Source organism: Stegodyphus dumicola, chromosome 9, assembly GCF_044657685.1.
Source record: "Stegodyphus dumicola isolate Sdum_Otavi_A_Nest chromosome 9, ASM4465768v1".
In the NCBI taxonomy this organism is placed as follows: domain Eukaryota; kingdom Metazoa; phylum Arthropoda; class Arachnida; order Araneae; family Eresidae; genus Stegodyphus; species Stegodyphus dumicola.
Window position 1 is genome coordinate 145705502 of NC_140776.1, and position 15472 is coordinate 145720973.

Genomic DNA, 15472 nt, shown 5'->3' on the forward strand with positions numbered 1-15472 from the left:
TTCGCACGTATGCTTGATTTTTCGCCCATCGGTGCAGAAAGACTTAGCGGGTGCAAAACAAGACATCTGTCTACTTTGTCTGTCTGTCTGTCTGTTTTGTTTGGAAACGTGACTAAAGCAATTTAACTACAATTTTAGCATGCCTAACATTAAGGTTTTCAGCGGTACTTCTCATCCTGATTTAGCTCAGAAGATTGTAGATCGCTTGGGCATAAATCTTGGCAAAGCTGTTTTGAAGAAATTTAGTAATAAAGAAACATGGTAAGTGAAATTTCTAGGTTTACATATGTACATTACTATTTTTTCATACGTTTCTTACAGGCTTAATTATAAAATTATAGTGTGATTCAGTAAGTCTATTATATTATTAAAAGAAATTTTCTTTTTCTTTTCTTTTTTTCTCTTTTTAAATCTTTTACAATTACACCCCCTTTACTTTCTGTTCATTTGCCTTTTAATCCTTCTGTTGTTACAGGTGTCAAACTGTGTAACATTATTCATTTTTAACTCGTATATTTACTGAAAATTGTTTTATTCGATTTATCAATTTTGATTATAATAGTTTCTTTACTTTTGCTTCTGGGATCTATATAGTACTTTTCATTTCTGTTATAGTATCATGTTAATATCATAATTTAAAAACTCTGCTTTTTTATGGAGTAGGAACAAAAAATATATATTTATTTAACATTTATCCTGCAGTTTAATTTTTTCTTGGAATAAAAATTGGGCACAGCTTTAATATTAGTCCTTTTTGGCGAGAAATTTGTTTGGCGACATTTCGGAGCGATAAATGTAAAATTATGATAACCTTGGTAACCCTAAATACTGAGCTGAAAAACATGTCGCCATTTCTGTCACACAACTTTAACGAATTTGCTAGGTATCAGAGCTTTGATGGCAGGAGGGATAAATTGCATATTTTTCTTAAAGTTACGTTTGTGTTAGGAAAGCACAACATTTAAAATATTTTTAAAAAAGCTAAAATTTGATAGTTAAAACTGATGCTTTTAATATTACACCACATGAGCCTTGACATTTTTTCATATGTCAACTCTGCATATTATTATAAACTCCACCCCCCCAAGAAAAAAAAACACATTTTCAGTAGCATCAGTAACTCTTTGTGTTTCCTTTGCTAAGGAGATCAAAATTACCATGGTCTAAAAACACTTTTTGACTCATTAGAACTATAGGGATGTGTAATTGCATGAATTCATAGGTTCAAATCAGGACCAAAATTATTGCTTTTATAACATTTTTAGAATTTGACTGACTATAAAAAATATAATGTTGCTTAGATTATGGAATATATAGCTTATAATTTACAGTTCTCAAATTTTGTAAATCTTACAACCTAATAGCTGTATATGAATAACCTTCACTGAGTGTTATTACTTTTATTAATAGTATGTTGACATAACAGTCGGCTTTTTATTTTAAATTTAATGCCAATTTTCTACATCACTTAAACATTTTATCTAACAGAAATCTGAATTTTTTGTCATAAAAACTCTATAATAAAAGTAAGAGTACAATTTATATATAAAAATTTGACTACATGGCAAGCACTTAGATACTGATTTCAATGTCTTTAAATGTTATTATTAATAAAGTTTAGATATATTCTTATTAAGTTAAGATATACTTTTATTCTCTTATAAAGTTTAGATGTACAGAACAGAAGGCACACTTTGTGCTTACTACTCAGTCAACCACTTGTGGCAAGATAACTTATGATAACAATTAAGTTCAAATGTAAAATTTAAATTCAAATAAATCAATTTAATGCAAAGTTGGTTAAAAACTTAAACGGCATGGAATTCAACTATCAGCAATTACAATGCAAGACTGAAGACTACAAATCTTACCTTATCTAGCAACCTAGTAACGTGACCTCGAAAAGCAAAACACGGTTTGTTTTGCAAACTAAAATCTTTATTTAGATTCTGGTGGGAAAATGGATGGATGAAATTGATAGTAAAGATCCCAAGCATAAAATAACTCTGGTTACAAAATAAAGAATCTTACATTATACTTTGTGCCCTGATTAATTATTCACTACATGAAATAGTGTAATGCATTTTTGTTTGCATCATATACAAATTATTTATTTTATTTAAATGCTGTCCAAAACTGAACAGGATTTTGCAAACATATTGACCATATTTTTCGACCTATAGATGCAACACTTGTTCACTTCAGAAGTAAGATTTAGAATTAAGAAATAAGAAAATAAATATATATGCTGGCTAGCAGAAGAAGGAATGCCTTCATAAAGTACTTTTTAAGAGAAACTGGATCAGATTCACATTACATGTACGAAAAACCACAAAAACTCCCATATAGCCAACCTGAACTACCACTGTTTAGTGGCTTATCACTCCAACATTAGTGGATTCTAATGACTGTTCGAATTTTTCACAGAAATAATCATTTATGATGATTGTTGTATTATTACCATTAGTACAAAATTTACTCATTGTGATAATTTAATTTTAGGTTTTAAATTATAAACATAAATTACATGTAATAAATTTAGGGATTAAAAAATACACACTTCTTAATATTTTTACCATTTACAAAATTTAATCATAAAAAGTATTTCTAACGCTGCTACAAACTTGCTCATTATAATTTAATTTGATTTCCTTCACTTTGAAATATTTTTTTACTTTCTTTTAATAACAGAATCTAAGAAATTAAAGTAACATATACTACTAGTTTGAAATGCATTTATGAACCTCTTGTAAATTTCATTATTCATAACATAAAAATTAACCTTTTGTAAATTTAAAATATTAGCTATGTACTAATATAATATAAATATTAACTAACTACTTAAAATATTAATGTTTAATACATTAATATTATATTTTGTAATTTACAATATTAACCTTTTGTAAATTTCATTACTCATAACATAATCACTGCCATAAATTCATTTATGGTAGTGTTTCAAGAATTTATCATAGCAGTACTAGAAATGTTGAAAATTAGAGAAAGACTGTTTATTCTGATTAAGAGCTTATTTTTTAGGATTGTTATTTAGTCTAGTTGTTGACAATCCGCCATTTTTTCCCGATCTTCAAAGCCGGGTATACATTGGCGACCGAAGTTTGTCGCCAAATCAAAAAATCGCCAAAAGGACCAATACTAAAGCTGTTCCAAAAATTGTGGTAAAAGTATACTTTAGGGTACCCCTTGGTAATTTTTGGCGGTACATGGATACCCAGTTCGTGCAATTCTTTTACTTATTATTTTTGCCCAAAATCGCCGCTACACAAAGCCAAAATAACGACAAAGAATGGTTAATCTTTAGATTATGGTAACTTGGCGATTTTTTGGCGAAAATTTGGAGACCAACTCTCCTACAGCAACTCTCTATTTTTTTTTTCTCGCAGCCATTTTGTCTTCATGAAGTAAAGACATGTTTCTTTTTTTTTATCTATTGAACACTTCTTCCAACAATCAACTAGCCGAATTACACTTATGCTAGAAATTTTATCTAACAAAATTGCTTAATCATGACAAATATTCACTGCAAAATTGGGAAAAAGTGCACAATACCATACTCCTTACGCATTTTTCAAAATAACACATACACATAAACCATGTCCACGTCGACTTATTTTTACTTAAAAAAACATCCCAGAATTACACAAAAATGGCATTGCGCACACTCTTCACTATATCCATGTACACTGCTTTTTTCTCATAAATTAGAAAAATTTCATGAAAATATATGACAATTTTCTGAATCTTTAAACCCGGTAAAAAGAACATATATGAAATTACCTGATCGCAAAATAGTATATACCCTTTCTAAATATGAACATTTCCACATATAAAATAAATAAAATATCCAAAAACTTTTACCTCTAAATTATCTATTATATTATAAACGTCACCAACGAATTCATACCGCAAACATTACAAATACTTAGTGTCAAATATTTAAATTATTTCCATGCACGTTTACTTCAACTAAAACGTATACCAAATTCCTACAAGCATAAGATTCACAAAATAACTATCATTTAATTAAAATATCACTAAACCATGTACACGTCGACTTATTTTTACTTGAAAAAAAAATCCCAGAATTGCACAAAAATGGCATTGCACACACTCTTCACCATATCCATGTACACTCCTTTTTTCTCATAAATTAGAAAAATTTCACGAAAATGCATGACAATTTTCTGAATCTTTAAACCCATTAAAAAGAACATATATGAAATTACCTAATAACGAAAAAGTATATACCCTTTCCAAATATGAACATTTCCACGTATAAAATAAATAAAATATCCAAAAACTTTTACCTCTAAATTATCTATTATATTATAAACGTCACCAACGAATTCATACCGCAATCATTACAAATACTTAGTGTCAAATATTTAAATTATTTCCATGCACATTTACTTCAACTAAAACGTATACCAAATTCATACAAACATAAAATTCACAAAATAACTATCATTTAATTAAAATATAATTAAATTAAACACTACTTAAAATATAAATAAGCACATACATTAAATTAATAAAAATTAGCTTACAATCCTAATTACTTTAAACTAAATCATTGCTAATAGCAATTTTCCCAATAATACCAAATTACTTTACTTCCACCTTACATTTAGAACAATGCATAAAAATAATATCCTCAAATAATTAAAAATACTAACTTACCTAATCTTCTTCAGAATCTTGATTACGTGTCCGATAAACTTTTCTTATTTCCTCTGCTAAATAAAAAGCAAGCGTATGTGCGCCTGTTTCAGGATCTTTAAAATCATACTTATAGTTCACAGCAAGGTACCAGGTAAAATAAATAACTTAATAAAACATCTTTACTTCTATCTCGCACAACCTTAAAGAAACACTTATTACTACCCCTTTCAATCCCACTAAATACCCATTTCGAATTCACTTTAGTTAGGGCCATGGGATCCAAAAATTAACGAACACTGTTTCACACAACACAGGATAAAGCCAAATACAAAATTTCCAGATTTTTTCCCCGATTTCCCCCCTTGTCCGATTAAAGAACCGTAATTCGACCATTAATATCACATGACATATCCCATGATCTCTCATTTTCCTCACACAAAATAATGCGTAATCGGAACTGAGTACTGCTCACATTATTACCAAAGTCCCAGGTAGTAACCTTTATCGCCTCCAAAATGTCGCCAAACTACCAGTTACCATATTCTAAAGATCAGCCCAAAGAATTGCACAAACTCGGTATTCATGTACACATTGACCTATTTTTACTTAAAAAAAAATCTCTGAATTGCACAAAAATGGTATTGCACACTCCCTTGACTTTATCCATGTACACGTTGACCTATTTTCGCTTTAAAAATAATCCAAGAATTGCACAAACTTGCATTGCACACTCCCTTCACTTTGTCCATGTACACATCGATATATTTTCACTTAAAAAGTCAAAGGAGCACCCACTTCTTAGATACAGACTAAGAAAAAATACATAATTTCAATGAACTACATTTTAATCCAGACAATCAAATAACATGAAAAAGGAAAAGCATGTTTTACATGTAAGCACTACAAAAAGCAAATATGCACTTACCCTATTTAGAAGTTCCTTTGTCTTTAGTCTGTGGCACACAAAATTCGGTACTTACGTGTTAACACAACCAGGCCAAAATTCGCATAAATTGCCAAATTTGGCGACCCTACTTACAGCAACCCTACGTGTTATACGTAGTTTTGTAAAAAGAGCATGTGGAGATTCACAAAATTTTCCTGCATTTTCGTGCAAATTTTTGTAATTTTTGAGAAAATAGCAGTGTACATGGATAAAGTCAAGAGTGTGCGCAATGCCATTTTTGTGCAATTCTGGGATGTTTTCTTAAGTAAAAATAAGTCGACGTGTACATGGTTATGGCGAATACGGTTTTCAATCAGTGCTAAAAGCAATAGCCAAAAGATTTCCGCCGAAAAAATAATTCTGCAACTTATTCAAATTCGAAACCGGAAGGGTTTAATTGCTATTTTATATTTTAAAATAAAATAATATAAAAAACTGTATTAAAATTATCTGTAATTAATAAATGTGCATTTTCTTTCATACTTTTTTACTCAAACTTACAAATAGTGCCAACCTGGTTGCGATAATATGTAAGTACCCAAAATTCCTTAACAGCATCCAAAAACTTCCTAAAATTATCTGAACACGAATCCGTATATCAGCGCCGCCACATCGGAACCTTTCTTCTTACAAACCCATTCAAATCTATCTAAACGGTTTTTACTTTCGACTAGATGCATATCCTTCCTACATACAGGGCACTTATAATGGCTACTAAGTAAGCCTTCATTTACACACCAGTCAATTAACGCTCTTTTCCCCTTTTGTTCCAAATCGTGCAGAAACTTCAAATTAATTGTACTTCATTCAGCCATTCTACCATCTAAACAATAAAACCAACACACACCACAAAAGTGCTTACAAAACATCCCATGATTCAATTTTCCCAGAATTATGCATCTGATTCCGTCATAATGGGGTTTCCATAACATTCAACTACTCAGGCTACCATAAATGAAACAACAACTTGGCAATAAATAAAACAACAGCTTCACCATAATAATACAAGGGGTACCTTAAAGTCTACTCTAACCAAAATTATTTGTCTTCTACCAGGATTTCTTAATTGAAAATTTTATATTTTTCACAGTTGTATGTTTATTATGCCAATCAGAAGGAAACTTGCTAGGCTAACAAAATTTGGAAAGTGCATTTATATATTCATTCCAGGGGTACTATGATTCATATTGTTGCATTTTTCTTTTCCTCTGACACCAAATTGTTGCGTTATTTCCTTCCTTCACGTTCGTACGGGGTTCGTGTAGATTTGGAGTGAATAACGACAACGCTTTATGAAGTATTGAAAAACACTTTATTTAGACAATATTGTCAGGACAGCTCCAAAACACGTTTTACAGTCATCGATGAACTACTATAAACACACTGACATGATCAGCGACACAGCCTTCGGGTTATCAGACTATCACGGTGGAGACAGTTTCCTGCAGAGCACCCGACTCTGCTTTCCGGAGTACAGCTCCCGACTCTGCTTGGTTGTTCTCGGAACTCCACATACTCTCGAGATTCTCCACGCTACAACTCGCGATGCACTCGACGACACACAGAGCACAGCTCCTGAGTCTCGGTTCAGTCGTTTCCGGAGCTCAACACACTCTCTCTACGATGCACTAACTGCGATGCTCTACGAGACTCTTTCGGTGCACTCGACGACCCACTCAACACACTCTCTCTACGATGCACTAACTGCGATGCTCTACGAGACTCTTTCGGTGCACTCGACGACCCACTCAACACTCGCTGGCAGGCTGTCAACGCAATCGCCTCGCAGGGATTGACTCGTTAGACGAGATACACTCACTCGGTGAGAGACGCACACTCTCTGACTGCGGACCAGTAGGTTTATTTAGCTTTCGGCTTGTGTTCGAGAACATTCTGGGCTAAACTGGTAAGAATTCGTTGCAGAAGGTTCTCCAACTGTCCATTGTATATCGCCAATTTTGTCCCAAATGTCGCCAAATGTGGCAACTCTGCCCTCCTTGCTATTTTATGCAACCCTAAAACTGCTTTGCAGGGAACCCATTTCACTGCGCCTGTACATTTTGTAACACTGCCCCCTCCCAAGGACTGCATGTTCCGAGCAGTACAACCCTTGGTCAGAAGCCAAATTCGATACAATCAAATCGCTTTAAAACATACAGATAACATAACTAAGGAAACAAATATTTACACTATGTACAAGTTATATACACAAATTAGACACATAACAATTTTAAATCATTTAAATTAAGGTCTCAATTAAAATATAAAATTAAATCTAAGATCTAATATCAAAGTCTAATTTCAGTCTCTGTCTTTCCATTAAAATATACCCAGGTCAAAAACTTTTCCACTGCAGTTCTCAGATGCATTTCTGTTTTGCATATCACAATCTGAAGATATAGTCCTTTCAGACTTGTCATCCGCAGGAATATGTGAAACAGTTTGCTCACCACTCTGTAGTTCATTCGCAGCATGCATACAGTTCACCTCCGTATTTTTAGCAGCTGGTACATACTCGTTTTCCCCCGTTTCCTGGGAACCAGCTTCGAATTCTGTATCAGAGTCATGAACGGAACCCGATTCTTTACAAACAGAAGTATCCTGGTTTAGAATCAAGTCCTTGTCTGCACTATGAGACGCATGCATAATTTGCAAGGTGAGTGAATTTTCTTGAAATACTGGAGCATGCTGTACATCACTTTCTCTCATCTCTGCATCACATGCACTTTCAGATGGTTCAACACTTGCTGACTGCGTTTTCATAACTTCACTATCAGTTTCGAAGAAATTAACAGTCGCATTTTCACTTTCTTCCGCCTCCACTTCAGGCACTTGAGAATCAAAAGTTTCTTTACCGTCTTTTATTTCTTCATGTTTTCGTACTTTTTCGTTGATCCTGTTAGATGCTTCATCCATCATTTCTTGATCATTCTCAGACGCTTCATCAACTACTTCATTCATTACTCCATCCTTCGATTCTTCAGATGCCTCTTCTGTCATTTCCACATCTTCTTTTATGGCTCCAGTTTCTTCTGCAAGCTCCCCTTTCACCGGTTGGAGTTGCTCTCGCACCTTTTCTTGGCCGACATTTATTTCTTTTCGGCGGGTTTCCTTCTCTTTCAGTCCGGCTTTGATCTCAGCTGTCATCTCTTTATATCCAGCTTTTATCTCATCATATCCGGCTTTCAACTTCTCCTGTCCAGCTTCCATCTTTTCTTGGAATTCAGCAAAGGCAATCACGAGCTGTCTTAATAGATGTTTCATTGGTCTTGTCTCTGGCATTCACCCTCAAACCCCACTCCTGACACCAATTGTTACATGTTTCCTATTCTTCTGACACCAGCTGTTGCGTTATTTTCTTACTTGACGTTCGTACGGGGTTCGTAGATTTGGCGTGAATAACGACGACACTGGATGAAGTATAGAAACACACTTTATTTGCCAGTATTGTCAGGACAGCTACAAAATCTCGTTTACAGTCGTCGAACTGTTATAAACATGCTGACACGATCAGCGACACAGCTTTTAGGTTATCAAGCTATCACGGTAGAGACAGCTTCATTGCAAAGCACTCGAGTACTCTGCTTACATTTCGTAACAATATTTTCCCAGGAAGTCTTTAATAGTTTTATCTAGCCAGAATGTTTTATGCAATCATTATAGGGCATGAGAATTTAATTCATTATGCAATCATTATAGGGTATCAGAATTCAGACTCAAAAGTGTCTCAAATTTTCCATATCCAGGGGAAAAAAAAAAAAAAAAAAAAAAAAAAAAAAAAAAAAAAACTAAGTATGCAACAACAACTCTGTTGGTAATTTTTCTCAATATGAAGAAAAATATATACTACCGTATTTGCCGTATTTTACAAACTTTTTTTCATTGAAAATAGGTCTGAAAAACCAGGGGCGTCTTTATATGTGGATACTCAATTTTTGATTACATTCATTTCTGGAAATTTCCTCTATTCAGAGTTATGCGATTTTGATTTGGTGAAAACTTCATAGGGTGCTTTGAAAATAGACATGGTTAAAGCATTTAAGAAGTGTGGCATTAGTAATGCAACATGTGGTACAAAGAACAATTTGTTGTCTGCGGATTCAGATGCTGATTTAGAAGAGGTTTCAAGTGACTCTTCATTTAGCTGTGGAGATGAGTGTCTGGGTTTTGACGAATTTTAAAAGCTATTCTTTCCCAGATAGATTGGGCATTTGCAAAAAAATATTACTTTGTATTTGTATTACTTTACTTTGAAAATACTGTAAATTCATTATAATGATCAGTAAGAAAGTTTTATTCTTCAAAAATGCGTATAAAAGGGGGGGTGCGTCTTATATGCCAGCAAATACAGTATATTTGCAGCTGTACAGTCAATGTGTGTAAAGTGCAGAATCGCGCACTTATTTGTTTGGTGCTTTTTACAAGAGTAAGAAGAATTGGATTTTTGTCAATTTTCTTTGACTTTTTAAGTGAAAATAGGTCGATGTGTACATGGATAAGTCAAGAGAGTGCACAATGCTATTTTTTTGCAATTCTGGATGTATTAAGTGAAACTAGGTCGATATGTATATGGATACTGAGTATGTGCAATTCTTAAAGACAAGCCAATCAGTGGGTAATTCTGCACTTCCCCCCTCAATGTGACAGTTGTTTTGATGCTTTGAAGCAGTTTTTTTTTCTTTTGTTTTGTTTATTATAAAAGATCTCAGGAGTAGTGGGTTCAGAACTGACTGCTTCATATTGAGAAGCAGTATGATTACTGTGTATGGAAGCTCTAGTAGTTTTTTGGTTGATCTTTGTAATATGGTAACTGGTAGTTTGGCGACATTTTGGAGGCGATAAAGGTTACTACCTGGCACTTTGGTAATAATGTGAGCAGTACTCAGTTCCGATTACGCATTATTTTGTGTGAGGGAAATGAGAGATCATGGGATATGTCATGTGATATTAATGGACGAATTACGGTTCTTTAATCGGAAAAGAAGGGAAATCGGGAAAAAATCTGGAAATTTTGTATTTGGCTTTATTCTGTGTTGTGTGAAACAGTGTTCGTGAATTTTTGGATCCCATGGCCGTAACTAAAGTGAATTCGAAATGGGTATTTATGTATGTATTAATTTAATGTATGTGCTCATTTATATTTTAAGTAGTGTTTTTGAATTTAATTATATTTTAATTAAATGATAGTTATTTTGTGAATTTTATGTTTGTAGGAATTTGGTATACGTTTTAGTTGAAGTAAACGTGCATGGAAATAATTTAAATATCTGACAATAAGTATTTGTAATGGTTGCGGTATGAATTCGTTGGTGACGTGTATAATGTAATAGATGATTTAGAGGTAAAAGTTTTTGGATATTTTATTTATTTTATATGTGGAAATGTTCATTACTTTTTCGCGATCAGGTAATTTCATATATGTTCTTTTTACCGGGTTTAAAGATTGAGAAAATTGTCATGTATTTTTGTGAAATTTTTCTAATTTATGAGAAAAAAGCAGTGTACATGGATATAGTGAAGGGTGTGCGCAATGCCATTTTTGTGCAATTCTGGGATGTTTTTTTAAGTAAAAATAAGTCGGCGTGTACATGGTTTAGTGATATTTTAATTAAATGATAGTTATTTTGTGAATTTTATGTTTGTAGGAATTTGGTATACGTTTAAGTTGAAGTAAACGTGCATGGAAATAATTTAAATATTTGATACAAAGTATTTGTAATGCTTGCGGTATGAATTCGTTGGTGACGTGTATAATGTAATAGATGATTTAGAGGTAAAAGTTTTTGGATATTTTATTTATTTTATATGTGGAAATGTTCATATTTAGAAAGGGTAAATACTTTTTCGCGATCAGGTAATTTCATATATGTTCTTTTTACCGGGTTTAAAGATTGAGAAAATTGTCATGTATTTTTGTGAAATTTTTCTAATTTATGAGAAAAAAGCAGTGTACATGGATATAGTGAAGAGTGTGCGCAATGCCATTTTTGTGCAATTCTGGGATGTTTTTTTAAGTAAAAATAAGTCGGCGTGTACATGGTTTATGTGTATGTGTTATTTTGAAAAACGCGTAAGGTGTATGGTATTGTGCACTTTTTCCCAATTTTGCAGTGAATATTTGTCATGATTAAGCAGTTTTGTTAGATAAAATTTCTAGCATAAGTGTAATTCGGCTAGTAGATTGTTGGAAGAAGTGTTCAGTAGATAAAAAGAAAAGAAACATGTCTTTACTTTGTGAAGACAAAATGGCGGCGGGAAAAAAAAATAGAGGGTTGTTGTAGGAGAGTTGGTCGCCAAATTTTCGCCAAAAAAAACGCCAAGTTACCATAATGTAAAGATCAACCTTTTTTTTTTTTTTTTTTTTTTTTTACAAAAGCAGGTGAAGTGATCCCTCATGCCACATATTGGGCAGATTGCATAACCCTAATTATATTATCTCTGAATGAAACACAATTAAAAGATGAGTGATGGCATTTACGTTTTAGCTCAAACACCTTTGTAAAAATTGCCAAAATTTCAGAATGCACCAAACTGTAACAACCATGAGCATATCAGCTGTTTAGTTTAATTTTTTTTGTTTATTATACAGTTATTATTTATCTTCAGTGGTTTTTATGAACAAATCATGATATTTTTTTCTTAACTCTACAAAGGTTGTGGCTATAAAATTCCACATAGAAGAGTGACTTGATTACATATGAAAAATTTTACCTGCTTTTAATAGATTGGATTTTGGGTTTCGGGAAAGGAGTCAAGATATAATATGTGAGAGGGTAATTTTGAAGTTATAATAATAATAATAATAATAATAAAACACTTACTCATGCCACTTTGAACTTTAGGATTTACTATCAATAGAAGATATTACTAGTTTTCAACACAAGTACTCTATTTTTTTGTAAAATTGCTTAAGGAAACAGTTATTTTGAGTCTATTCTTAAAGCAATCACTAAAACAGAGCAAAATAAATAAGAAAGAAATTTATACCAGAGCAAAATAAATAAAAATAATGAAAACTAAAAGAAGCTAAAATTTAAGTAGGTTTATTGATTGATTTTTTTTTTTTGGTAATTATCTGACTAAAATGACAGATATATGTACATGTGTGTATATAATAAAAATAGTTTTTTTTTTTTTTTTTTTTTTTAAATTTTGAGTCATCATTTGTGTTGTTCTGTAAAAAAAATTGTAAACTCCTGCAAACAGGGTTGCCACGCTACCTGGAAAACCGAAAAAGTCAGGGAATTCGGAAATTGACCAAAAAATTCAGGGAAAAGTCAGGGAATTTAAGTGTTTTAGTCAAAATCTGGAAAAGTCAGGGAATTTCATACAACGATCCCGCCAAAAAAGGCGAGTTTTGCGCCGACGTTGGAAGAGATAACTTTTTTGGCGAATTGTGTATCACGTGAGTGTCATTCGGGCAGCTGGCATAGAGCCAATTTTCGCAGCTCGAATTTGATTGTCTTTTAAGAAAGGCAAAGCAAGTTTCCCGCAACTTTTGGTTTCCAGTAACCTCGAGAATCGCATGTGCAGTGCATGAACTAAAGAAAGTACCTGTTCTCGTATAAAACAAAATGGGTTTAATCCTAGTATACGGTACCATGAAGGTTAGAATTAAAAAAATATGTAAAGAAGGAAAACCTCTCTGCAACAGACGTGGCTCAGTTCCATCATAGCGGGAAACAGCTGTGCATGCGCGATATATCTGTCGCCAAAGCTCGAAACCAGTGTCGAAGTTCGAAGGTCACGTTATCAGGAGTTCATAAAATGAATATCGTTTAAAATGTCTTTAAAGGAAAAGAAAATATTTTTTGGTGCAAGTAACTTAATTCATGGATTAGTTATTTTGAGGGGGGAAAAATCTACGAAAATCCGTTTTTAAAATTATTGCGAAAAGTCCAAGAAGAAACGTTCTTTGATGAAACGTTTCTTCTTGGATTTTTCGCAATAATTTAAAAACAGATTTTCGTAGTTTTCGTTTTTGTCAAAGAACATTTCGTCTTAACACGTGTTTCTCAATTTCCTGTACACATCGCGGAGAGGGAAATTCTGGCCGTTCCGTTGTCAAATCCCTTGGCAAATTTTCCCTCCGCTTTTTACATAGACGTTCTTTGGTCAGAATAATCTCCATGTATGGTACAGCGGGATTTGGCGACATGATGATGAGCAGTAAACGGGTCATTTTGTTCTTGGCGACAATTTTCAAAATCATGCGAAGGCCGTATCGTATACTAGGAATTTACCGCAAAATCTTTTTTTTTTTTCCTTTTTAATAAATACCTTGTCATTTTGCAGTAAAATAAAAAAATAGTAATCAATCATCTAGGATAACCATGTAATATTCGCTAAAATATCGTTGATTATTCTAATTAAATTTTTAAGTAATTATCTTTATTTTTATGTTATTCATATCATTTAATGTTGCTTCTTTCCTCTAAATTTATTTATCATTAGTAAATAATTCTCTGGCATAATTCTGAAGGCGATAAGGAGCGCGCCTTGCGCCCTCCGATAAGTGTGGCAACCCTAGAGGAGAAATTTCTTACGAGTAGCGAGCAGAGCGAAACAGGCAGGCTGTCGGGCAATGTGCGCGAAGTTCCGAAATAAAGCTTAATTTTTATTGTGCACTATGTCTTGTTAATATTATATTAATGCAGTAAGAACATAATCTGTGATATGGAATTTGAGGATTGGTGGTAAAAACATAACCGGAAATCTCCTTTGCAGTAAAATAAAAAAATAGTAATCAATCATCTAGGATAACCATGTAATATTCGCTAAAATATCGTTGATTATTCTAATTAAATTTTTAAGTAATTATCTTTATTTTTATGTTATTCATATCATTTAATGTTGCTTCTTTCCTCTAAATTTATTTATCATTAGTAAATAATTCTCTGGCATAATTCTGAAATTAATTCTAGCAGTATGATGACATCACAAAATTTGATGCACATATTTTTTCCTTATGTATGCTGTGAAATAAATATAAAATACCTCAATTTAGTAAAAAAAATATCATTAAATAGATTTCTTTCTTTTGTGTAACTGCAGAATGTCTGCAAAAAAAGCCTTATTTTATTCCAGATTGGGCAGATTCTAATCTCAATCTTCAGTAGAGAAAACAACAACTCCAATTATAATTATATTTGTGTTTTCAAGTGTTAAGGTGCCTTTTAAGAATACACCTCACACAAATTAAATTTACCTAAAATCTAACCTAACTTTTAGCATTGTGTTGTGATTTATAAGAACCGGATTAGCCTCGTGTTGAACTGGGGATGAATTGAGTAATAATTAAATAAAACGTACAGTTGGTTATCCAATGTATATATCTTAAATTTTATTAAGTTTTTTAAGCGGAAAAGTAAACAAAATTATCAAACAAAGTGTACCAAGAATAATTAAAAATAAATGTCCTCTGGGATTTATTGAATAATTAAGTGAATTTGCTACACAGTACAAGTAATACCATAATTAATTTACCTCTTAGCACAGCCAACGTACATTACGCGGATAGACTGGAATTTTCTCGAAACATACCTGGAAAACCTGGAAAAGTCAGGGAATTTCATTTTCCTGTTTGAGTGGCAACCCTGTGCAAATCCTTAAGTATCATTTTAATTCTGCATGGAAGATTTGGAATGAATTCACAGAGTATGCTAGATACATTTTATTAAAAAGACTTCCAGGAATCTTCCTATCCTCTTTCATTTTGATCAGCATAATCTAAATAACAATTATGAGGCATGTATTATTTCTGATGGTAAAGTTAGTACTTCCTTGTTACAGCAATTACTAGACAGGAGGTAACAGTTTTGGTAACAGTTTGAGAATTGCTGC

At 32.6% G+C, this 15472-nt stretch overlaps 1 protein-coding gene across 1 annotated transcript in view; it reads left to right on the top strand.

Moving 5' to 3' along the window:
- Nucleotides 1-78: 78 nt before the first annotated feature.
- LOC118198091 (ribose-phosphate pyrophosphokinase 1-like) overlaps nt 79-15472 on the top strand; it is a 47665-nt gene continuing 32271 nt past the window's right edge. The window contains exon 1 of the mRNA XM_085824203.1: nt 79-261. Coding sequence (XP_085680329.1) covers nt 140-261 — 122 coding nt within the window. The 5' untranslated portion in view covers nt 79-139. The remainder of the gene's footprint in view (nt 262-15472) is intronic.